This window comes from Amblyraja radiata, chromosome 14 (assembly GCF_010909765.2).
Source record: "Amblyraja radiata isolate CabotCenter1 chromosome 14, sAmbRad1.1.pri, whole genome shotgun sequence".
Lineage (NCBI taxonomy): Eukaryota > Metazoa > Chordata > Chondrichthyes > Rajiformes > Rajidae > Amblyraja > Amblyraja radiata.
Genome location: NC_045969.1, coordinates 21,654,382 through 21,677,496, shown reverse-complemented (window position 1 = coordinate 21,677,496; position 23,115 = coordinate 21,654,382). Strand labels below are relative to the sequence as shown.

General features: G+C 38.1%; 1 protein-coding gene across 2 annotated transcripts in view; it reads right to left on the bottom strand.

The window, feature by feature from the left end:
• Nucleotides 1–23,115, bottom strand: part of cdkl5 (cyclin dependent kinase like 5) — a 109,388-nt gene that overhangs the window by 29,570 nt on the left and 56,703 nt on the right. For both annotated transcript variants that reach the window (XM_033032759.1, XM_033032760.1), the window contains exons 5-12: nt 20,988–21,124; nt 19,270–19,390; nt 16,168–16,227; nt 9,095–9,185; nt 6,661–6,850; nt 3,570–3,650; nt 3,134–3,282; nt 812–1,841 (exon numbers count right to left, since the gene is read on the bottom strand). In XM_033032759.1, coding sequence (XP_032888650.1) covers nt 812–1,841; nt 3,134–3,282; nt 3,570–3,650; nt 6,661–6,850; nt 9,095–9,185; nt 16,168–16,227; nt 19,270–19,390; nt 20,988–21,124 — 1,859 coding nt within the window. The remainder of the gene's footprint in view (nt 1–811; nt 1,842–3,133; nt 3,283–3,569; nt 3,651–6,660; nt 6,851–9,094; nt 9,186–16,167; nt 16,228–19,269; nt 19,391–20,987; nt 21,125–23,115) is intronic.

The window sequence follows — 23,115 nt, the reverse complement described above, 5'->3', positions numbered from 1 at the left end:
TAAAAAACTATTAAAAAAACTTTTAAATCAATGAATTAGCTTCATGAAATCAACCTACTTAACCCAAATTATTATTTTTTAATTCACATCTGACATCAACAATATGCCTTGAGTTGATAACTTCTAATCCAAATAGTCAAATGACCTCTTATGCCCAGTAATGACTCAAATGCTGGAAAAGGAACATCCACATGGCAATTAGCTCATCTAAATTTATGCTTGCTTCAGCAGTCGAGTTACCACAGTTTATATTTGAAATCTAAGCACAGGCCAGAAATTGATAATTTTGGATCAGAACTGTACTTTCTGATCCTATTTCACTCAGCATCAGCTGCTCAATTGTTTCACCTCATCCTTTCATTTTGTCAGAAAGAAAAACTTACTGTCAAGCTGTCTCCTTTCGTCTGAAGAATATATCAATATCTCTGCACATTTCCAAAGCTGTTATTTAATAATTTATGCTTTCTGCTGCATATTGTTTCTATCAGCCAAGAATTATTTCACTAAATTAATACTTCATTTTGTAATTTTGAGAAGAGGCAGATTGTATTAACCATTCACAATATTAAATCAAGTCCAAGTAAAGCAGCAACCAAAGATACCATAAAGTGGGATCTGAAAATAAAATTCCTATATGTCACCAATCTAATTACGGAGCATTGCTATGTTACCAAGTGGTAGCATGTGATTCTTTGGTAAGTAGAATTATAATGAATCTGGAAAACCTGACTGTGTCATTACTTACAATTAAAAATCGATCAAAACAAGTGCTATTTGATTCAAAAGTCAGCAGAGCAAAGTTAACACTGACCCCAGTTGTTTCAGGAAAGTCCTCACGAGAGGAGCCCAAAGAACCTTTATTGAGAGATGTCCGAGCATGTTGCATTTGAGGAGATAACATCTGTAAACTATTTGTCCGAGTCGGCAGTCCTTGCCCCACACTTCCAGAGCTAATTTCAGACACATGTTTTCTTGGAATATACAGAGAATGTCTTTGTGCACGTGATTTGGCATAAGGACTGGGGTAATTTAGATCAAAAGGAAAGGATTCATGTGGAGCAGATGCTGAATGCGAATGGCCCCCTTCAAGATGGCTAGCAGGAACCTTTAGTTCATCATCGTTTGAAGAGTGTCTTATGGATGGTTTGCGAGTTTCCAGACCTTTACTCGTAGCTGGAGGATTCTGTGCTGGCCTGTTCTCATTAGGTCCAGTTGATAGCATGTTGTTTGATGCAGTGAGCTCCAAACAGCTTGAAGGAAAATACCTGGATGCCTGATCCTCCCCATGCACTTTCATTTCATTAAGGTTTCCAACTGACCTTGAATCGCTCAATGTCCTGTAAGATTTGGATGGTGTTAAAACAGGTGTGTTCTTTGACTGTTGCGACATAGAACCTTGTACTGGTTCAATGTAACTGTGACGGGTAGGTTTGTCAGTTGGCAAGGTTCCAGTTTTATTTTGTGGCATTTCTACAAATGAGTGTCGATTCTGTTGTGATTTCGTACTAGGTTTTAAATATTTTGCACCTGGACCTTCTGCAATCTTCTGATCTGCCTGGAAATCAGTTTTAGTCTTTGCATGTGCTTCCTTGGAGGCTAGCCGTGGACTAGGAAGAAGTGGTAAATTAGTGTTGGTAAAATCTTTGCTACCAGAGAGATTTTGTTTTGTATGTTGATAGTCATGTGAAGGAATGAGGGCAGGGCTGCGCGGGGCAGAACTTTCACAGGAAAGGCCATCCGGCTGATTGATGTCATCTCCTCGTTTAATATTGACACTTAGATTTTGCTGATCTCGGCTATCTGATCGAACAGACATTGGTGTACATTTGCTGCCATGATTTCTGAAAAACAAAAATAAAATTTTAATTACTGAAAATAATATTTTAAAGTGTATATATTGGATAATATTTTATCCTATATATAAAAAAACACTGAAGAGGGATCTGAAAAAGGGTCTCAACCCGAAACAGCATCATTTTAGGTCTATCTTTGGCTATCTTTGGTTTAAACCAACATCTGCAGTTCCTTCCTACACATAATATTTTATCTGTTCTTACCCAAGATCTGATTTTAGCAGAACTACCCCAATAATAATATGTATTTATTGTATCCGGAATGCAGCTAAACTTTCCCTAATAGTAGAATTATCCAACCACACACTGTTGCAATGTTAAAATGAAATAACCAGGAAAATAAACTTTTGGTTAAAAAGATAGATGTTAGGGAGAAAGATAGGTAGAGATGCCGAGAAATAATTAGAGTTTTCAATTATTTTTAATTTATTCACAACTAAAATCATACAGGATTCCTAGTAATCATTGGCCTTGCCAGCATTTACTTCCGATTCCTAACTGTCCATAAATTAAAGATAGTGAAGTCAATCAAATCACTGTGGGAAAGGCTACAGACTTTCTGCCAAGAATATTGGTAAACCAGACTGATTTAGATTCGATTAGATAGTTTTATTGTCACATGTGACAAGTGAGATGTTTTGTTTTGTTTTGCATACCTTGGCATACAAAGAGTCATGTAAAGAGTGCCGACAGTTATAAAGTACCCCTTTTTTTTGCCCCAATGGTCCCCCGCTTAGTTCTTGACAGTTTTTTAGTTTTTAGTAAACCAGATTTAATTAACAAGTTAAACATCACAGTTGTTGCAGTGGAATTTGAACCAGCATTTCTATATCAGACCAGTCTCTGGATATTAACTTAACCACTCTACTAAATATCCATCAGTGAGAACTGAAGTTAACGCCACACCTTCCAGTTCTTAAATTGAAAACCAGTTCTGCAATCAAATGCAGTACAGTTCAGAAGGTGCAGGGAAGCTTGAATGTTGAAGAAAGAAGGACCAACTAGATTTCTGAGAAGAAAAAAATGAGTCTGAGGGAATCTGCATTCACGAACTGTTTACAACTGTTGGTTTAATTGGGAAATGTGGGAGTAGGTTGGGATCTGGGAAGAGGGCGATAAACAGCTAGCATTATCTTTGATATTTAAAATAATCCCAACAGTGGCAGGAAACTTTGGCAGAGGAGAACCAAGTGGCAACATTGAGATGATCTAGAAAACATTATTAACAATTAGCATATTAAATGCAAGTTTGCATTTTTAAAACAAAGTATTGCTTTTACCTATTTTCTGCATGATGAGGTTTCCTTTTAGTTACGCGTGTAGGAGAAGTGCCACTAGACCTATCCAAAAGTCTCTGGGTCTGGAAAGCAGTGTGGTTCAAGCACTGTTCTGTTAGGTATCTTTCAGATGGATTCAGTTTCAGCAAATTCTTTGAAGGAAAAAAACAAAACTGACAATACATGTTTGTTCACATGGAATAATCTAGTCAGTTAACATTATTAAGCAGAACTATCAGAAGATGTCTCATTTTAATTGAAAAATACACACTACTCACAAGAGGTCACAGTAGATCATCTTTGGGACCATCCATTGAGAATGGAAAGAAATTATGATAAATGTCTGGGTCAACTTTCTTGGAACCATAATGCTTTTGGATTGGCCAGAACTTTACAAGCTGTCAAAAAGTCAAATGAATGCTATATTATAATTTCATACCTTCATGAGGTCTAGCATAACTCCACTAATAACACCCAGGTATCTTCTTTCCAGAGTTTGTGGGTGGTTAACAGCAGGAAACTATAAGCAGAATGGTTAAATAAATCATATTTTTGCAAGAGAAACATAGGTTACATTAAGATCTAATTAACAATAGTTCATAGTATTTCATATTTTTTTGTTAACATTGATAGTTACACAGTTAATAATTAAAAATCTTTTCTTTTATATTTTGTGTTTAAAACGTCTAACTGCATAATTTGTTTACAGGTCGACCCCAGTTTACTAAAGGGCCTGTCCCACTTTCCCGCATTATTCACGAATTTTCCTGAGTTATTCACGAATACTCCCGAGTTTTCAAACTCGCAGAATGTTCGTAACGAGTCCATAGGAGTCCGTGGATATATCGTAGCGGCTCGTTATGCCAGCCGTAGGTACTCGGGGCTATTTTTTTACTCGTGGACATTTTTCATCAGGCTGGAAAAAACATCCCGATTTACCTGATGCCCCGAGTACCTACGGCTGGCATAACGAGCCGCTACGATATATCCACGGACTCCTACGGATTTGTTAAGAACATTCTGCGAGTTTGAAAACTCGGGAGAATTCGAGAATAACTCGGGAAAGTGGGACAGGCCCTTTACTCTCAACTTATGCACAGCCCGTACATAAGAGCAAGTGTTTGGGACACCAGCAGACAGATTTGCTAACCATTGAGGGGTTGCAGGTGGGTTTTCTTGACAATAGCTGGAACATTTCCACATTGAACCCAAGAGGAATTCTAGTTAACACATTGATAACTATTTGGTGAATCCTATCTAGAGACACACTTTCTGGGTCAGCAGCAGTGTCCTTTTTCAAATTGTAAATAGCATTTAAAATTTAATCTGCAGTATAATCTGTTAAAAGAATATCATCAGTTCCAGATAGATTTGTGTTAAATTTGTTAATATCAGTTTTAATATAAGAATGGCAAAGCAAGATTTTAAATGCTTCTTCAATCCATCTATTCCTTCGAGATAACCCACCTCTGCAGGCATCTTCTTTTACGGGGGATTTTGGTTCACGTCTTGCGAACAGTTCAGGTTACGAACAGTTCTCAGGAACGGAACCATGTGATAACCCAGATGGATCTATAGAGATTCAAACTTAAACATAGTTATACACTGGTCGAAATGTCCTATGTATATACGAGTAGTGGTTGTTTTGCAAACTAAAGACATGTTATATACTCCAGAGTCATTCCAAATCATTTTACCTGAATAATTCGTACCACTGTTTAATCTGGACTTGGCCATACGAGTGAAGTTGTTCAGTTCAATGGAATTACGTAATCATTTAATAACATTTTCTAATGGCATATACACTATAATTTATATTGGGGATATTGAAATATATAATTAATATTACAGCAATAAATGATAACCCCCGTTATGCAGCAACCTCTCATATTTCATAGCAACATTACTGTTGGTAAAACAGAGAGACTGAGATCATTTCCACACTTAATTGCATCTTCAACTGTCATATATATATCGCATCTGGACACGGAATCATGTCTATGTTCGACATGTCAGGGCAAAGGCACAGGACTTCACCGTCAACACAGGCTACTAAATGTTATCTTTAATTTTAAAATTCATTCTTTCCTTATCCGGTGTTCTAGGTGTGGAGGAAACCAAGCGCAGGCTCAGCAATCGTTTAACTGAAAACCTCCGCTCAAACTACCTGCTAAACACTCTCCCATTCCCACACTGACCTTTCTATTCTGGACCTCGTCCACTGTCAGAGTGATGCTCAGCTCAAATTGTAGGAACAGCACATATTTCGCTTGGGCAGCTTACACCCCAGCGGTATGAATATTGACTTATCTATCTTAAAGTTTCCCTTCCTTTCCCTCTCTCTCCATCTCTCCCCAGTTCTCCTACCAGTCTGACTGTCCCCCTGATTACATTGTCTCTGTTTGCTTTGTTGTCATCTTCCCCAAGCTAACAATGGTCTATTCTACATTTTCCTTAAACTTCATCTCTTTTGATCTCTTACACTTCCTTATCTCTGTAACTCCCTCTCCCCTGACGCTCAGTCTGAAGGAGGGACTCGACCCCAAACATCATCCATTTTTTCTCTCCAGAGATGCCGTCTTTCCCACTGAGTTAGTCAAGTATTTTGTTAGTCAGCAAAATCTGATTTTTAATTATATGCCTAATTACCTATATTAACTCCACCGGACCTCATCCCTTTTCTTACCTCTGTCCTTTGTGCTAACAATCACAATGACCTTCGGCTGCTCACCATAACCTTGAGAATTAAAAAAAAAGATTTTGTGTCTATCTTCGCTGAATTCTTTATTTGTTCATGCTTGATGGAAGCTGGTAGCTGGTGTGTCTCTCAAAATAACAGGGCATGCCTTGGTCAGTGAGTTTCATAACTCATTGTTTGCTCAACATGGCTGGATTCTGTGGTATGTACCAAGTACTTTATCACAATGCGAAAAAAAAGGTATATTGTGATTTATTCCATTTGATAGCAGATTGGAATGAAAGCTGTTTAAAGTATGATATACAGAACTGAAATATTTGCTAAAATGGCTTAATAGGTGCTTTGACTGTCACTCCCCACAAAGCAGAACTGTTTTACTGTTTTAAGTATTGGCAACATCTTTAAAACTAGCATTATTATTATTTTTGGTGTTATGCAAATTATTAGGCAGTAAATGACAGTGAGTTCATAATATTTTGCTTGACATGTTAATTGTCAGGCCTACATGGGCTCCTTTCAAAATAAAAACCTGAGTTTTTGGGTTGCGTTGCACTTTCGCCAAGTGGCTTAGGTATTTCGATATTGCAGTATCTGGATATAACAATTTAAAACAATTGTTTCTGATGCTCTCTTCCAGAATAATTTATTTTTTGTGTGGAATATCTTTTTGATGATGACAATATTGGAATCAGCAATTAAAAAAAAACTTGAATGAGATGGTGCAGTAAATGCACCATTTAGTACTTAACTAAAACCAACAGTAATGGAGCAAAAAACATTTAATGGTAGGCCTTGAATCGTAATTTGATTTTTAGAAAATTGAACACTATACCCGTAGTCCGTGAAAACGAGGATTACTGTAAAACAGCTTCATCTGCTCAGATGGCAGAGGTCCTAATACTCTCTGAATTGTGTAAAGTTGATCTATTTCACTCTCTCCTGGAAAAAGTGGTTGTCCATCACTTAGCTCCCCAAGAATGCAGCCCACAGACCACATGTCAACAGCCTTTCCATATGGAGCTCTGCAAAGGTAGAGTGGAAATATAAAGTAACAAAATCATTTATTTTGTGTCACATTACAAAAGCATAGCATTCCCTTTGACTTCTTTGGAAAGATTGGGGTGAAACAATAGGTGGAGCAAAGAGAATGTCTCTGAGCAGGTGCAGAACATTCTCAAGGTGACGGTGTGCCGCGAAGGTCATTGTGCATGTTAGCACAAAGGACAGAGGTAGGAAAGGGGAAGAGGTCCTGTGGAGTTAATATAGGAAATTAGGCAAAAAATTAACAATCAGGAACCCGAAGGGAGTAATATCTGGATTACTCCTGGTGCCACGTGCTAATATGGTTCGGAAAAGGACATAGGACCAATGAATGCCTGGCTCAGGAGGTAGTACAGGGGAAGGGGTTCAGATGTTTAGACCATTGGGAGTGGTGACCTGTACATGAGGGTCAAGTTGGATCTGAATTGGAGGGGAACCAATACCCTTGCTGGGAAATACACAAAGTACTGGAATAACGCAGCATGTCAGACAGTAAGTCAGAAATTGGAAAGAGAGATGGGAAAGTAGAGTTTGGGAATAATGTCTCAAAGGAAGGACAGGCAGGGAGATGTGAAGGATTATGGTGAAGCCGATGTGCTGAATAGTGTTTTTTTCAATCCAAGGAGTATTGTGAAGAAAGCAGATGATGTTAGAGTGTGGATCGGTGCTTGGGACTGTGATGCGGGGCCATTGCGAAAACGTGGTTGCGAAAGGGATATGACTGACAGCTGAATGTTCTGCTTTTTCATTGTCTCAGACGTGATAGAAAGGGAGAGAAAAGAAGTGGAATGACACTACTAATGAAGGAGACAGCCTAATCAAGGAGATGTCACACACACACACACACACACACACACACACACACACACACACACACACACACACACACACACACACACACACACACACACACACACACACACACACACACACACACACACACACACACACACACACACGACTTGGATGTAAATGTAGATGGGTTGATCAGTATGTTTTCAGATAACACCAAGGTTGCTACGGTCGTGGACTGTGAGAAAGACTATCAAAGTAGACAGTGGGATATAGATCATCTGCAGGAATGGAAGGAGAAATGGCAGATGTAGTTTAATCCAAGCAAGTGTGCTGCATTGCACTTTGGAAGGTAGAAAGTAAGGGGAAAATGTGCAATTAATTGCATTACCCATTATAACAATGATGTACAGAAGGATCTTGAAGTCCAAGTCCATAACTCGCTCAAAGTGGCAACACAAGTAGGTAGAGTGGTAAAGAAGGCATATGGTATGCTTGCCTTCATTGGCCGGGGCATTGAATAAAAGACTCAGGAAGTCATGATGGAGCTTTGGTTAGGACTGTGGTTAGGTCACATTTGTAGCTGATGCATTACCATGATTATAACTATATACTGCATTCTTTAACTTCCCTTTTGATCCATCTGTTGTACTGGAGTTTGAACTAATTGTAGCTACAGTATGTATGACATATCTGATCTGCTTGGATAGAATGCAAAACAAAGCTTTTTGCTATATCTTCGTACAGGTGACAGTAATAAACCTAAACTCTAAATTAAATGCAGGGACTCACTAAACCAACTGTAAGACGACTCTTTCATAATTGCCCACTTCTGGGTGTGAAAAATATGGTAAGATACTTCATAAATTGCTGTTGGCTCATGAGACCTCATGAATTAACACCCAGTTGCCATAAAATATCAATGAGCTAGATATAAAATCAGATTTTAATATTCTATCAAACATCTTCCAGGAAAAATGATCAAAGTGAAGAATTAGAGATACCTTTAGAAATTGTCCATCTGTAGATTCATCTATCGAAAGCCTCATGGAGCTTTGCTCCAATATAGAATATTACACTGTTTCTTCATTATGCTTCCATCTTTTGTCAAAATTATTTTAAAAATAGATTTTACCCCAATTACTTGCAAAGTTTACCTGAAGAACTGTATATAGTATGTTATTTTCTTTGAGTACTTGCTTAGCCAGAGCAAAGCAGACAAATCCTGTAAGTGATCACCGTTTCCATCTCACATAGCTGTGTCCATATTACTATTTAGGTACCAAACAAAAATAATTAGCTTTCTGATATACCATTCCTCAAAATATTTCCTACATTAAAATTTTTGGCCGTTTGTACTTAACAAATCCATTGAAACAATACCAATTTGACAATAACCGAGTAAATGATAATTGTACATCAGCTCAACTTACCCAAGCAGTAGCTCAGGTGAACGATACCACCTAGTGGCCACATATTCTGTGTAATTTGCATTGCTGCCCTCTGACAAGTTTCGAGCAAATCCTGTTAGTGCAACAAAATAAAATATAAGCATGTTATATATCAACACATCCTGATAATAATTAAAGAACAAGGAAACATTTCAAGATTAAATATGGATGAGGGAATTGAAGGCAATATCTCCAAGTTTGCGGATGACACTAAGCTGGGGGGCAGTGTTAGCTGTGAGGAGGATGCTAGGAGACTGCAAGGTGACTTGGATAGGCTGGGTGAGTGGTCAAATGTTTGGCAGATGCAGTATAATGTGGATAAATGTGAGGTTATCCACTTTGGTGGCAAAAACAGGAAAGCAGACTATTATCTAAATGGTGGCCGATTAGGAAAAGGGGAGATGCAGCGAGACCTGGGTGTCATGGTACACCAGTCATTGAAAGTAGGCATGCAGGTGCAGCAGGCAGTGAAGAAAGCGAATGGTATGTTAGCTTTCATAGCAAAAGGATTTGAGTATAGGAGCAGGGAGGTTCTACTGCAGTTGTACAGGGTCTTGGTGAGACCACACCTGGAGTATTGCGTACAGTTTTGGTCTCCAAATCTGAGGAAGGACATTATAGCCATAGAGGGAGTGCAGAGAAGGTTCACCAGACTGATTCCTGGGATGTCAGGACTTTCATATGAAGAAAGACTGGATAGACTTGGCTTATACTCGCTAGAATTTAGGAGATTGAGAGGGGATCTTATAGAAATGTACAAAATTCTTATGGGGTTGGACAGGCTAGATGCAGGAAGATTGTTCCCGATGTTGGGGAAGTCCAGGACAAGGGGTCACAGCTTAAGGATAAGGGGGAAATCCTTTAGGACCGAGATGAGAAGAAACTTTTTCACACAGAGAGTGGTGAATCTCTGGAACTCTCTGCCACAGAGGGTAGTTGAGGCCAGTTCATTGGCTATATTTAAGAGGGAGTTAGATGTGGCCCTTGTGGCTAAAGGGATCAGGGGGTATGGAGAGAAGGCAGGTACGGGATACTGAGTTGGATGATCAGCCATGATCATAATGAATGGCGGTGCAGGCTCGAAGGGCCGAATGGCCTACTCCTGCACCTATTTTCTATGTATCTATGTATCTATATACAATTGCAAACCCACAGTGTAAATCTTGAAATAGTTAATTATGTTCACTGGTCTGCAATAAGGGGCTTTTGATTTAAACCACATATGACCAGGGTCCATATTAACTCTGCAAAATAATCGGGCAAATACCTTAATAAAACCTAAAAAAATACAAAGTTGTGGAGTAACTCAGCAGGTTAGGAAGGCAGTGTTTCGGACTAGAATTAGAAACATCACTTATCCATGTTCTCCAGAGATGCTGCCTGACCCGCTGAGTTACTCCAGCACTTTGTGTCTTTATTTGTAAGCCAGCATCTGCGGTTCCTTGTTTTTAATAAAACCTAACATGTGGTTTTAAGTTCAATTCAGGATCAGTTCAACTTGGTTGCAGAGGATACCTGGCCTTTCTGGGATAGACCCAGGTAAAACATCTATTCTTTCAAGGTAAGCAATGAGAGAAAATTGACAAAGAAGTAAGTTACAGCACTTTATGCTTCTTTAAGGACTTCACATTTCTTAGTATTAAAATATTTTGTGAAGAAACCAGGAAAAAATGTGCTTTAGATGAAAACTTAGTAAATTAACCAATCTCTGCTCTCTGTCAGCACTGTATGAATTTCTTACGCACTCATGTTGCCTGGCACAGCATGATATTTTCTTAATAAATTAGCAATTCTACTCTTTCTCTCCTTGGTGAATTCAGGGGTCCAAGTTTCGAGATGTACAGAGTGTATTGAATGGCTTCCTGGATAATGCCTGGGTTAAAAGTCATCTAGAATTCAGTTCAGTTCAGTTCAGTTTTATTTGTCATAGTTAGGTTAACACAGGGTCAACGGTACAATGAAATGTTTTTGACAAGACATCGGGTCACCTCAGCAATGATATTAAAAAGATAAAATTAAGGTAAACCAAGTCTGAATCTGAGTACAGTATTGACACATGCCAAATTAAATGTATTCAGGCAGAGATGAAAACTGAGTGATTGACAAGGAAGAAGTAAATGCACACATTAAGTTACAACAAATATGAGAAATACTATGTCACAAAGAAAACATAGTGAGCCATATCTTCCAATGACCAGCTGACAGTTATTATAAATGCTGATACTACAGCCTTTTTAATCTAGAGTTGTTTATAATAATCACACTTGACTTCAACCATCCCTCATCCAGAGAGTTGTGAATTTGTGGAATTCTCTGCAACAGAAGTCAGTGGATGCCAATTCACTGGATTAATTGAAAAGAGAGTTAGATAGAGCTCTTGGGGCTAGCAGAATCAAGGGGCATGGGGAGAAGGCAGGCACGGATTACTGATTGTGGATGATCAGCCATGATCACAATGAATGGCGGTGCTGGCACGAAGAGCCTAACCGCGTCCTCCTGCACCTATTTTCTAAGTTTCTTTGTTTTTAATCTCCTGAAACATTGTGGTGCTGAAGTTGACATAAAGCACAGTGGGTCAGCAGAAACCATTATCCCTGGGTCTGACAGATGGTAGGGACCATCTACCAAGGAAAGGGCTATGAGTTTCAGTTGCAGGCTAGGCAGCATCAGCACAAGTCAGCACACTTGGTCTGCTGAATTGCAGGGCACATACCCTTGCTTTGTAAAGCCTTGTCATGCAGGTTCTGAAAACAATAATTAACGATTGAATTGTATATAGTTCTGGCTGCAGGTACACATAAGCAAATGGAACTGAATGGTATTTCAGCCGTGTCAGTTGTGATTATCTGCACTCAGGATATACTGATAATCCTTCAATTAAGAGGTGCAAGAAAAACATTATCTCCTTCCCAACTTTCTCGTCCCCCCCCCCCCCCCCCCCCCACCCAGTCTTCCCCTTCTGCCCCTGTGGAAGCAATGCAATAGTCAGAGACTTATGGTCAGATAAGCCAGGAGCCTGCCAGCTGTCAGAAGAGTGATCTCTGTGACATGTAACTGAAGAGCTCTAGCCACTTTCTGGTCATTGGAAGGTCTGTCTCTAAGCTATGCAGCATCTTTCATAACAGCATATTGCTCTGAGAGGCTTGAAAACTTCCGGGACAACAACAAAATTGAATCAAGGTCTCAAATTTATCAGACTTTATACCCAATTCAAAATAAAAGGAATAGTATTTTTCCCTAAATATAACATATGCACCACACCAAAAAGGGAAGTTTGAAAGCACTATTGTGTAATTGGCTTAGTATGAACACACATAATCTAGAACAATGATCTTCTCCCAGTGGTATTAAAATGTATATCCTTTACTTCACTACATATTATTCTGCTACATTGAGATATTTTACCTTTGTACAAGATGGTATAGTTATTTATGTTTGCATAGAAGCACGTAAGTGTTTAATAGCACTATATGCATAAAACATTCATTTAAAATCAAATAAGTGATAGCTTGATACTTATTGCTTGTCTGATCTACTGCATGTTTTGAGCATTTTCTGTTCCTCACATTTCCAATGTCTGCAGTTTTTTTAATTTTAATAATATAGGTCAGTAACAGAGACAACATCTAAAAATAGAGTATATGCTGAAAGCACAAAGACACTGTAAATAAGAGAGAACTTGTAAGTAGGCAAGTATTGCAAAAATCATGTTTTGTCAAAATGAAGCATCCCTTTCAGTCCACTATAATTTAGTAATTGAAACTGTTCTTCAGACTAAAAGACAAATGTATGCTGATATTCATGGCAGCCAGGTTTTGTCAAGAGAAAAGCAAAGTGAATTACTTCACAGAATAAGGTGTGAATAAAATGAAGATTTCTTAAATAGAAATTTGGTGGGTGTGCAAATCAATGCACAAAGAGGAGGAAGAGGTGGTAAATAAACCAAGGAAAATTAAGCAAGAATCATTTATTTAACCACCATTTAATACTCAACTATATTGTACATTCCAAAATTTCTATATTTTAACAAGTGGGAATTTACGTGCGAGACACAAAGATTAAAATAGTTTATGTTCCTTTGGATGGATAAAAATGAAGTAAGCATTTGGAAAAATCAAATTAAATCCTTCATAACTATAATTAAAAATGAATCTGTTAACAGATTAAAAATAAATAGACAAATAGAGATCGCAAAAAAATATTTACATCAAGGATGCTGTCAACAGAACAGGATGTCAGGGACGGGGAACATGGAAATATTCTCTGATTCACAAGACATGGTAAGCTGCATTCCCCAAAGGTCAGTACTGGAGCCAGAGCTTTACTTGTTGTATAACAAAGTCTTGGATGAACCAATGGAAAAAAATATGCGCAAAAATCTGGGTAAATTAGATAAGTTACTCAAGGGAGCAAATCATTTACAAAAGAGACAGAGGCAGATGAAATGATTGGACAAAATTATTACACAATGCAAATTGTGAGATCATCCATTCTGAATCCAAGTAAGACAGATCTTAATAAATTCTTAATAAGAATGGATGTGGAACTGTGCCCAAAGAGTACCAATGCACACAAAAGCTACTACAATCCAGAATATGAAAAAGGAAAATATATTTTAAATGGACTAATGGAATGCTTAGCTTTAATTCAAGGGGGCTGAAATACAAGGGAACGTAATTCAAAATTTTACTGGTACAAATTCTTCTTTCCATCTGGAATACCTCTTGAAATGTACACAAAGACATGGAACAATGCAGCTTAGGAATATGCTCTTTAGGCCAAAAGATCTGTGCTTATCGCAACACCAATTTTTAACAAATCCCTCCATCCCCTGCTTGTTCATGCATCTGTCAAAATATTGCTATAGTTTCAGCTTCTATCACGTCCCCTCACGTCGCATTTCAGGTACCCACCACTGTGTGTAAGAAAAACTTGCCTCCTAAACCTATTTTCCAGATCTCACCTTAAATCTCTACCCATTGATTACAGCTCGGCATTTAACACAATCATCCCCTCCAAGCTGGTTACCAAACTCGCAGAACTGGGTCTCTGCGCTTCCCTCTGCAATTGGATCCTCGACTTCCTCATTCACAGACCGCAGTCTGTTCGTATTGGTGGAAATGTGTCAGCCTCGATAACAATCAGCACGGGAGCACCTCAAGGCTGCTTGCTTTCACTCTATACTCATGACTGCGTAGCCAGATACAGTGCAAACTCCATCATCAAGTTCGCTGACGACACCACTATTGTGGGATGTATCACTGATGGGGATGAGTCAGAGTATAGAAGAGAGATCGAGCAACTATTCATATGGTGCCAGCACAATAACCTGGCCCTCAACACTGGCAAAACCAAGGAACTGATTGTGGACTTTGGAAGGAGTAGGATGGGGACCCACAATCCCGTTTATATCAACGGGTCAATGGTTGAAAGGGTCAAGAGCTTCAAATTCCTGGGGGTGCACATCTCTGAAGATCTTTCCTGGTCCGAGAACACTAATGCAATTATCAAGAAAGCACATCAGCGCCTCTACTTCCTGAGAAGATTACGGAGAGTCGGTTTGTCAAGGAGGACTCTCCGTAACTTCTACAGGTGCACAGTAGAGAGCATGCATGACCTGTTGCATCGTGGCTTGGTTCGGCAGCTTGAGCGCCCTGGAGAGGAAAAGACTACAAAAAGTAGTAAACACTGCCCAGTCCATCATCGGCTCTGACCTTCCTTCCATCGAGGGGATTTATCGCAGTCGCTGCCTCAAAAAGGCTGGCAGTATCATCAAAGACCCACACCATCCTGGCCACACAACCATCTCCCTTCTACCTTCAGGTAGAAGGTACAGGAGCCTGAAGACTGCAACAAACAGGTTCAGGAATAGCTACTTCCCCACAGCCATCAGGCTATTAAACCTGGCTCGGACAAAACTCTGATTATTAATAACCCATTATCTGTTATTTGCACTTTATCAGTTTATTTATTCAGGTGTGTATATATTTATATTATGGAAAATGGACACACTTATCTGTTTGTAGTAAATGCCTACTTTGTTCTGTGTGCTGAAGCAAAGCAAGAATTTCATTGTCCTATCAGGGACACATGACAATAAACTCACTTGAACTTGAACTTATTGCATGCTGGTGTTCAGAGATGGCATTCTGTGCCATCAATTTCCCAATTAAAAAACGCTGACGTGTTTCTTCTCAATTTTTCTTTAAAACTAGAAAGTTTAAAACTAGATTTGCACAATAACACATTTTATTAGCATTGTTGTGTCAATCCCTTTTGAACCTCTGTGGAAATTATGTTAATAGCATGCTCTAATTGTATGAGCCCCAGAATGTGCTGTTAACATGATTGTACTTTTAAATTGGATGCCCAGTAAATAATTGTAACACAGTTGCCTCATCATGCAAGTTACCAAACGCCAATTGTTTGATTATTTACGTAACTTCTTACTGGCAACCTACCCTGAGTGTCCACAAATTGAGGATTTATGCTATTTAAATAAGTTAAACTTGCTACTGAAAATGTTACCAGTTATTTTGTGAATTAAAGATTATAATATGAAAGGATGTTCTGTTATTTAAGGGGATAATGCCCTATAAAATGTGAAAACTCAATATTATTTTAATCTACATCAATTCAATTTATTGAATCTAGGACAAGCAGGCCATCCAATATAAATTATTTTAACTTTGACTAAAATTTCCTCTTAGATTGGTGAATCATATTTGGTTTCAAAGATAGATAATCAAGTATAAATATACAAAATTTACAACTGTCAAATATATAATATATCTAACCTAACCTCTTTCATTCTTTCCTATATAAAAAATGTCTGAACAAGTTTTTAGTCAATTGTTTCATTATCTCAGGACATAACTGGACATCCTTTTTTAATGCAAAGTGCTTTGGCACCTTTTGTCATCTTAGACACACAATGGAAGCTGTGGAGTATTTATGATCCAAAATATCATTACCTGAATAGCGTATGCACTCTTTGAGCCAGAGTTGTAGTTTTATATGGAAATACATTGTACAAAAAAATATTTATGACTTACCAAAATCACACAGCTTCAACATGTCATTGTGGCTGATTAGAAGGTTTTCTGGTTTGATATCTAAAACGAAACAGTTAGTTAACTAGGTCTCCTAAAAGGGTATAATTTGACTGACATTTCTTAAAAAAACACACCAAAACATTGTGCAGGATAATTTGCCCTCTTTTAGATAGAATACATTAAAAAATAGGGCTTGAATTAATCAATTTTAATTTTTGAATTGTGTCAGGGAGATAACTAAAATCAAAAATAAAATAATTGCAAGTCAGTATGGAATTACTGCTTGGAAAACGCAGGTAATTTTGGCTATTAAAAATGATACATTGCAAGTAAATTGATAATGCCAGAGAAACAACTGCAAATTTGAATTGTCCATTGTAACCTACTAAATTTGTAAGAAGGAACTGCAGATGCTGATTTAAACCAAAGATAGATACAAAAAGCTGGAGTAACTCAGCGGGACTGGCAGCATCTCTGGAGAGAAGGAATGGGTGACGTTTCGGGTTGAGACCCTTAATTAAAGTGTCCAGCAACCGTTCGTTTCACGAATACCTTCGCTCAGCCCGCGTGAACCAACCTGATCTCCCGGTTGCTGGACACTTTAATTATCCTTCCCATTCCTACACAGACCTTTCTGTCCTCAGTCGCCTCCATTGTCAGAGTGAGGCTAAACACAAATTGGAGGAACAGCATCTCATATTTCGCTTGGGCAGCTTACTCCAGCTTTTTGTGTCTAACCTACTTAATTATCCGCTTGGAGTTATTCCTATCACATTAATGACAAGTATATTCTATTAGGTATTCACAAACAAATACAATTGGTCTGCAGTCTTGAAAATTAAAAAAAATATTTAAAAAATACAAAATTAAAATAGAGATTTCTGCAAACACTCAGCAAGCCAGGCAGCATATGTGAAAAGTTTAAATTGTAATTGAAGGAAATTAGGAAAAATTTATGGGGCTGAATCCCACATTTTGTCATCAATGGGATGCCTTCTTAATTTTAAGAGCCATTATAACAGTTGATTCAGCTATTTTAATACTTTGCATTAAAATTGAAGGGAGCATAACTAGCACAGAAAATGAAAATGCTGGAAACACACAGCAGATCATATAGCAACCTTGAATGAAAACATTAACCTGTAATGTTAAACCTATGCAAACATTGCTCGTAAATTTTGATTTACCATATAGCATTAAGTTTCAAACTGCCTTAACAAACAGGACTCCAAGGACTAGTCACATTCCCTTGCTTCCTTCTCCAATAATTTTATTAACTAGTTAATACCAACGCTTTGTAATTTTGCACATATGTAATTGGGACAAAGTTTTGATTTAAACCAATAAAATTGCCTTCAAGTATGCATGTCAAATATTTGTTTCTTTATTTGACATTGACAAAACTGTGTTGACAATATATTTCATTTCGTCAACCCTGCACTTCACTTTGAAAGGGGATTCGAAATTGAGACATTGTCCATAGGCTAAAGACTTCAACAAAGACTATTGAATACAATCTGATGAAGAGTCATCACTCATAATTTTAATTGTGTTTCTCTTTCCACAGACCTTGCCTGACCTGCTGAGTGTTTCCAGTATTTTCTGTTTTTATTTCAGATTCCAGCATCTGCAGTTTATTTGATTTCCTTACACAAAAACTCAGTTCACATAAATGTCGAAGAACATACTGAGGAATAAGTGATAAAATACAACTTTAATAAACACTATGTTATTCTCTCAGACATTCATAAAATTGAGTCTTGACCATTAGAGCAGCAACTATATGATTGGAAATTGCCTTGTCCTCATTTCAGGCAAAAGTTTACAAGTGAAAATGGAAATGAAACTAGGGAATTGTGCTTATGTGCACTGATAGTCTTGCTGAGCTGTATGCAAAAAAAAGCATTTCACTGTACCTTGGTACACATGATAATAAAGAAACCATTGAACCATTAGGCATGAAACAAAGTTTACAATGTTTGCTTCAATCTAAAATATCCTTAGAAACATACTGCAATCACTAGCATTAGTATGTTGGTTCCACAGGGACAACAAAAATTGTTCTCTTTTGATTACTGCTGCACTGTACACAGGTGGACAAAATCAAGTTCAGCTGTGATAATTTCTGCAAACCCACTGTAAGATAAATGTTTATCCACTCTTACCATGCGTAAAGGGCCTGTCCCACGAGCATGCGACCTGCATGAGGCAAGCGTGACCAAACCGGAAGCGGGGGCTGCGCGGAGGTCGAGTGATCCCCCTACAGGGCCGGTCCCACCAGCATGCGCCTGCATGCGGCGAGCGCGACCAAACCGGAAGCGGGGGCCGCGCGGAGGTCGAGTGAGTGACGTGAAGTTCGAGCGAAGTCCGGGGGAAGTTCGCGCATGACGTACAGCGTCTAGACGCCGCGCACGCCCGTCGAGGCGGTGCGTACGGCGTCTAGGCGGCTGCGAGCCGGCAGGCCTTTGCCTCGCGGAATTTTTGAACACGGTCAATTTTTCGGAGCCCCGCGCGATGTCGGGACCAGCTCCGCACAACATACGGCTCTGGCGATCGAAGTAGGACCGGCCCGCGAGGCCGTACGGCTCAAACGACCACGTTAGGTCGCGCTTGCTGCATGGAGTCGCATGCTCGTGGGACAGACCCTTTACACATACATGCACAAGGTACAAGATTACACAGGCAACAATAATCCATTCAAGAGAAATATTAAAGTATAAAATGAAAAAAACAGAACAATTAAATCTAATTTCAAACTAAGATTCTCAGCCCAGTATTGTAAACCTATAAAACTATTAATCACTAGAAAATATCCACATGTCAACAAGTTTTAAATATAAAATAAATTTTCAATTTTTAACATGTACTGACATGCAAAATAATAAAAGGAATGTGATGAAACAGTCAGCATTTAATGAGTACATTGCTTTAGAGCAATTCATCAGGGCGTCATGGTGGCGCAGTGGAAGAGTTTCTGTCTTACAACACCAAAGACCAGGGTTCGATCTCGACTATGGCATTGTCAAGATGGGAACAAAATGTAGTTACACTTATTGTTGTTGAAACAAAGGACTCCACAGTTAGAACTACTCAAATCTTTACCTCGATGAACAATATCATTCCTGTGGCACCAGTGAATTGCTTTGATTAGCTGATAGATATAGTTTCGCATCTTTTCAGGTTGAACACCATTTGGCATTTCTTCAAGTAATTCAAGCATATTCTGGAATCCAAAACAGAAAAAACATGTTAATTCTATATCATCATGCAGAATTTTACTTTGCACAACAGATATGCTGCACTGCATATTCTATAAAATATAAAAGCACAAACTTGCATTTTAAAAATAAATATACTTCTTTTTATAAAGTGCTAAAATCAAGCATTAGCACAGAGGTCTCTTCATTCATATTTTCACCAGATTAGACATATTATTTTAAGTAATATTAGTATTCCCAGACAATCATTAAAAATAAAAACTGATGCATTTCACTCAAAGATCACATATTCCAAATATTTTTAGCCTCTTTTTAACCTATTCAAAACTAATATCTTATATTTAGCATTCAATCACTTGGAACAATGAAATACAATGGCTAAGAGGCTGTTTGTTCTGTTGACCTGAACAACAGAGTAAAGGAAGAAGGGTCCCGATCTGAAACATTACCCATCCTTTTTTTCCAGAAATGCTACCTGACCTGTTGAGTTACTCCAGCGCTGTGTGTCTATCTTCAGAGTAAAGGAAGAGTGGGATCACAAAGTAGACCTATGCAATTCTTGTCTCTTTGGCATCCTCAATTTAAATTGCTCCTTCACTCGAGGTTCCACCTCCAGCTGCCTAGACTTAAAAGTTCTGGAATTTATAAGGCTTCTATTTCCTATTTGAGGATTTCTGTCTTACAAGGATTTTTAATACCTAACATATTTGCCAAAGTTTTGGTATATTATGTGGCTTGATAACACTTCTGTGATATTTGTGAATTATTATAATTTATCCAGTTCCTACTTGATGGCACTGATTCTAACAATTTCTAACAATTTTCATTGAGTAGTGAATACATGCACAAGTTAATTTCTTCATCTCAGCTCATAGAAAACAAAAGACGATCTCTATTAGAACTTTGGATGCCATTTTGAATGTTATTTCCAGTAGAGCAAAGAAGAAACCAGGACACTTGGACTGTCTCATTCTACAGAGCTGACAAGAATGTGCTGGTTCTGGAGAGGGTCCAAAGGAGGTTTACAGGAATGATCCCAGGAATGAGTAAGTTAACATATGATAAGTCTTTGATGGCACTGGGCCTGTACTCACTAGAAAAGAATGAGGAGGAACCTCATTGAAATGTACAGAATAGTGAAAGGCTTGGATAGAGTGGATGTGGAGAGGATGTTTTCACTTGTGCGAGAGTCTAGGACTAGAGGTCATAGCCTCAGAATTAAAAGACTTTCTATTATGAAGGAGATGAGGAGGAATGTCTTTAGTCAAAGAGTGGTGAATCTGTGGAATTATTTGCCACAGAATGCTGTAGAGGCCAAGTCAGTGGATATATTTAAGGCAGAGAGAGATAGATTCTTGATTAGGTTATGGGGAGAAGGCAGGAGAATGGGGTTAATAGGGAGAGATCCGTAAATCGGCCGATTAAATGGTAGAGTAGACTTGATGGGCCGAATGACCTAATTCTGCTCCTATCACATGATCTTATGAACCGTGTTAAACAATGTGGGTACATATCGAGCAAATGAGTAAAACTTGAAGGAAGAGTCATCTCTGAAATCAGGCAGAAAATCTCTAGCTCAGAAATTGTTTTCTTATCACTGACCTTTTCTACATATTCAAAGACTAAATATAGTTTTCCTCTTCTTCGAAAAGCTTCCTTAAGTTCAACAATATTTTCTTGCTTTAGAGTACGAAGCATTTTCAGCTCCCTCAATGTCGTTTCCTTAACTTCTTCATTTTCTGGGAATAAACACATTAAATATAATTAAATAATAAATACTTTGTTTCCTTTCAAAAATCTATACAAAATCTCATGTTCGCCATTTGCTTTCAATGAACGATTGTTCATTTGTTCGATGATTGGGCCCCAGTGAATCAGAAGAGAATGATTGTTCATTCATTTAAATGAATTGTTTGCCTAAAAATATTTTTTAAACTGTTGCTTTCTTCCTTTCAAAATTGCACTTCCATTCAAAGTAGAAAGGGAATTCTAAGAAAATCCATTTCCCTTAGTAGTACCAAAATAATGACATTGCTGTTGAATATACAATTTCTTGAATCTATCCACAGTTTGATTAATGAGCCATGAAGTCTGGGTTATTCCTCCTGCCACAACTACTGGTAATGCAACTGATGGGAATGTAAGCTTGTGACAAGAAAATAAAACTGACAAATTAGTTCCTAGAATTGATTTATTTCCAGAATCACAAGAATCCTGGAGAACAGCAAAGGTTGGTGAAGCGTATTGACTGAAGTAGTTGTGAGAAAACAATTACATTTCCTAAAAGAGAAAACAGAGAACAGAGAATACTACAGGAATAGTTGTTCAAGAAGGAGCTGCAAATGCTGGTGAATCGAAGGTAGACAAAATTGCTGGAGAAGCTCAGCGGGTGCGGCAGCATCTATGGAGCGAAGGAAATAGGCAACATTTCGGGCCAAAACCCTCCATACTAGTGAGCTTGTGGATGAACATTGTGTTTCACACATTTGATACCATTCTTCTTCTGTTATTTGAATCTTTAATTCTGCTTCCCATTTTGATTTTATGTAGAGCGTTGATTCTCCCCCTCTTTCCACCAGAGCTTGGGAGAAAGCAGAGATGACCCGAGACCCCTTCTGTTTGTATGCATCCACAATCACCTTGATCACATTATTTGAAGTTTCATCCAGTTCTGGCCTTATCTCTTTTATAAAGTAGTCTCTTAATTGCAAGTATCTAAAAAAATCTTTGTTTTCGAGACCATACTTTGACTTTAAATCTTGGAAGCTCATAAACTCGCCATTTTCTGAAACTGTATACATTGCCGTTATGCCTTTTTGTGCCCATTCTTTGAATTTTGAATCATACACCCCTGGCTTAAACTTTGAGTCATATGCGAACCACTTCAATGCGTGAACCCCTCTTTTTAATTTGTATTTTTCCACGATAACATTCCATATTTCTAACGTAAATGCTACTATTGGATCCATAGCATGTCTCAAAGCTCCTCTCAGATATTTGTCTCCCACCAAAATCTGGGTCTGGTAACCCTGTATCTCCCTTTCCATTTCTTTCCATCGAGATTCATAATCAGGTCTACACCAACAAGCCAGAGGTCTGAGTTAAGCTGCATAAAAGTATTTCTTCAGATTTGGTAAAGCCATTCCACCCTTGCTTTTCGGCAGTTGAAGTGTTGTTAATTTTATTCTTGGTTTTTTGCTATTCCAAATGAATCTAGAGATCATTTTATCCCAGGCTATGAATATATCTCGGGGAACATTAATTGGGAGAGATTGGAATAAATATAGTAGTTTAGGTAGGATATTGATTTTTACCGTTTGTATTCTGGCATTGAAGTCTAGAGGAAGGGTCGACCACCTCTCAACATCCTTTTTGATGTTTTCTTCAATTTTGTTATAATTAGTTTCAAACAAGTTGGAAAGTGTTTTGGTTATAGTTACACCAAGATACTGCATCGTTTTAGAGTTCCATTTCAGATTATATGCATCTCTGATTTGTTGGGATGGAGAATAATTGAATGAAAGAATTTGTGTTTTTGTTATATTCAATTTATACCCTGAGTAGTATCCATATGTTTCAAATAGGTTCATTAGATTTGGGAGACATATATCTAGTCGTTCAAGAAAAATAATGATATCATCAGCGAAAAGACCAATTATATGTTCTTTCCCCCCTATTTTGACCCCCTGCAGGTCTTCTCTCTGCCTTATTGCTTGTGCTAAGGGTTCGA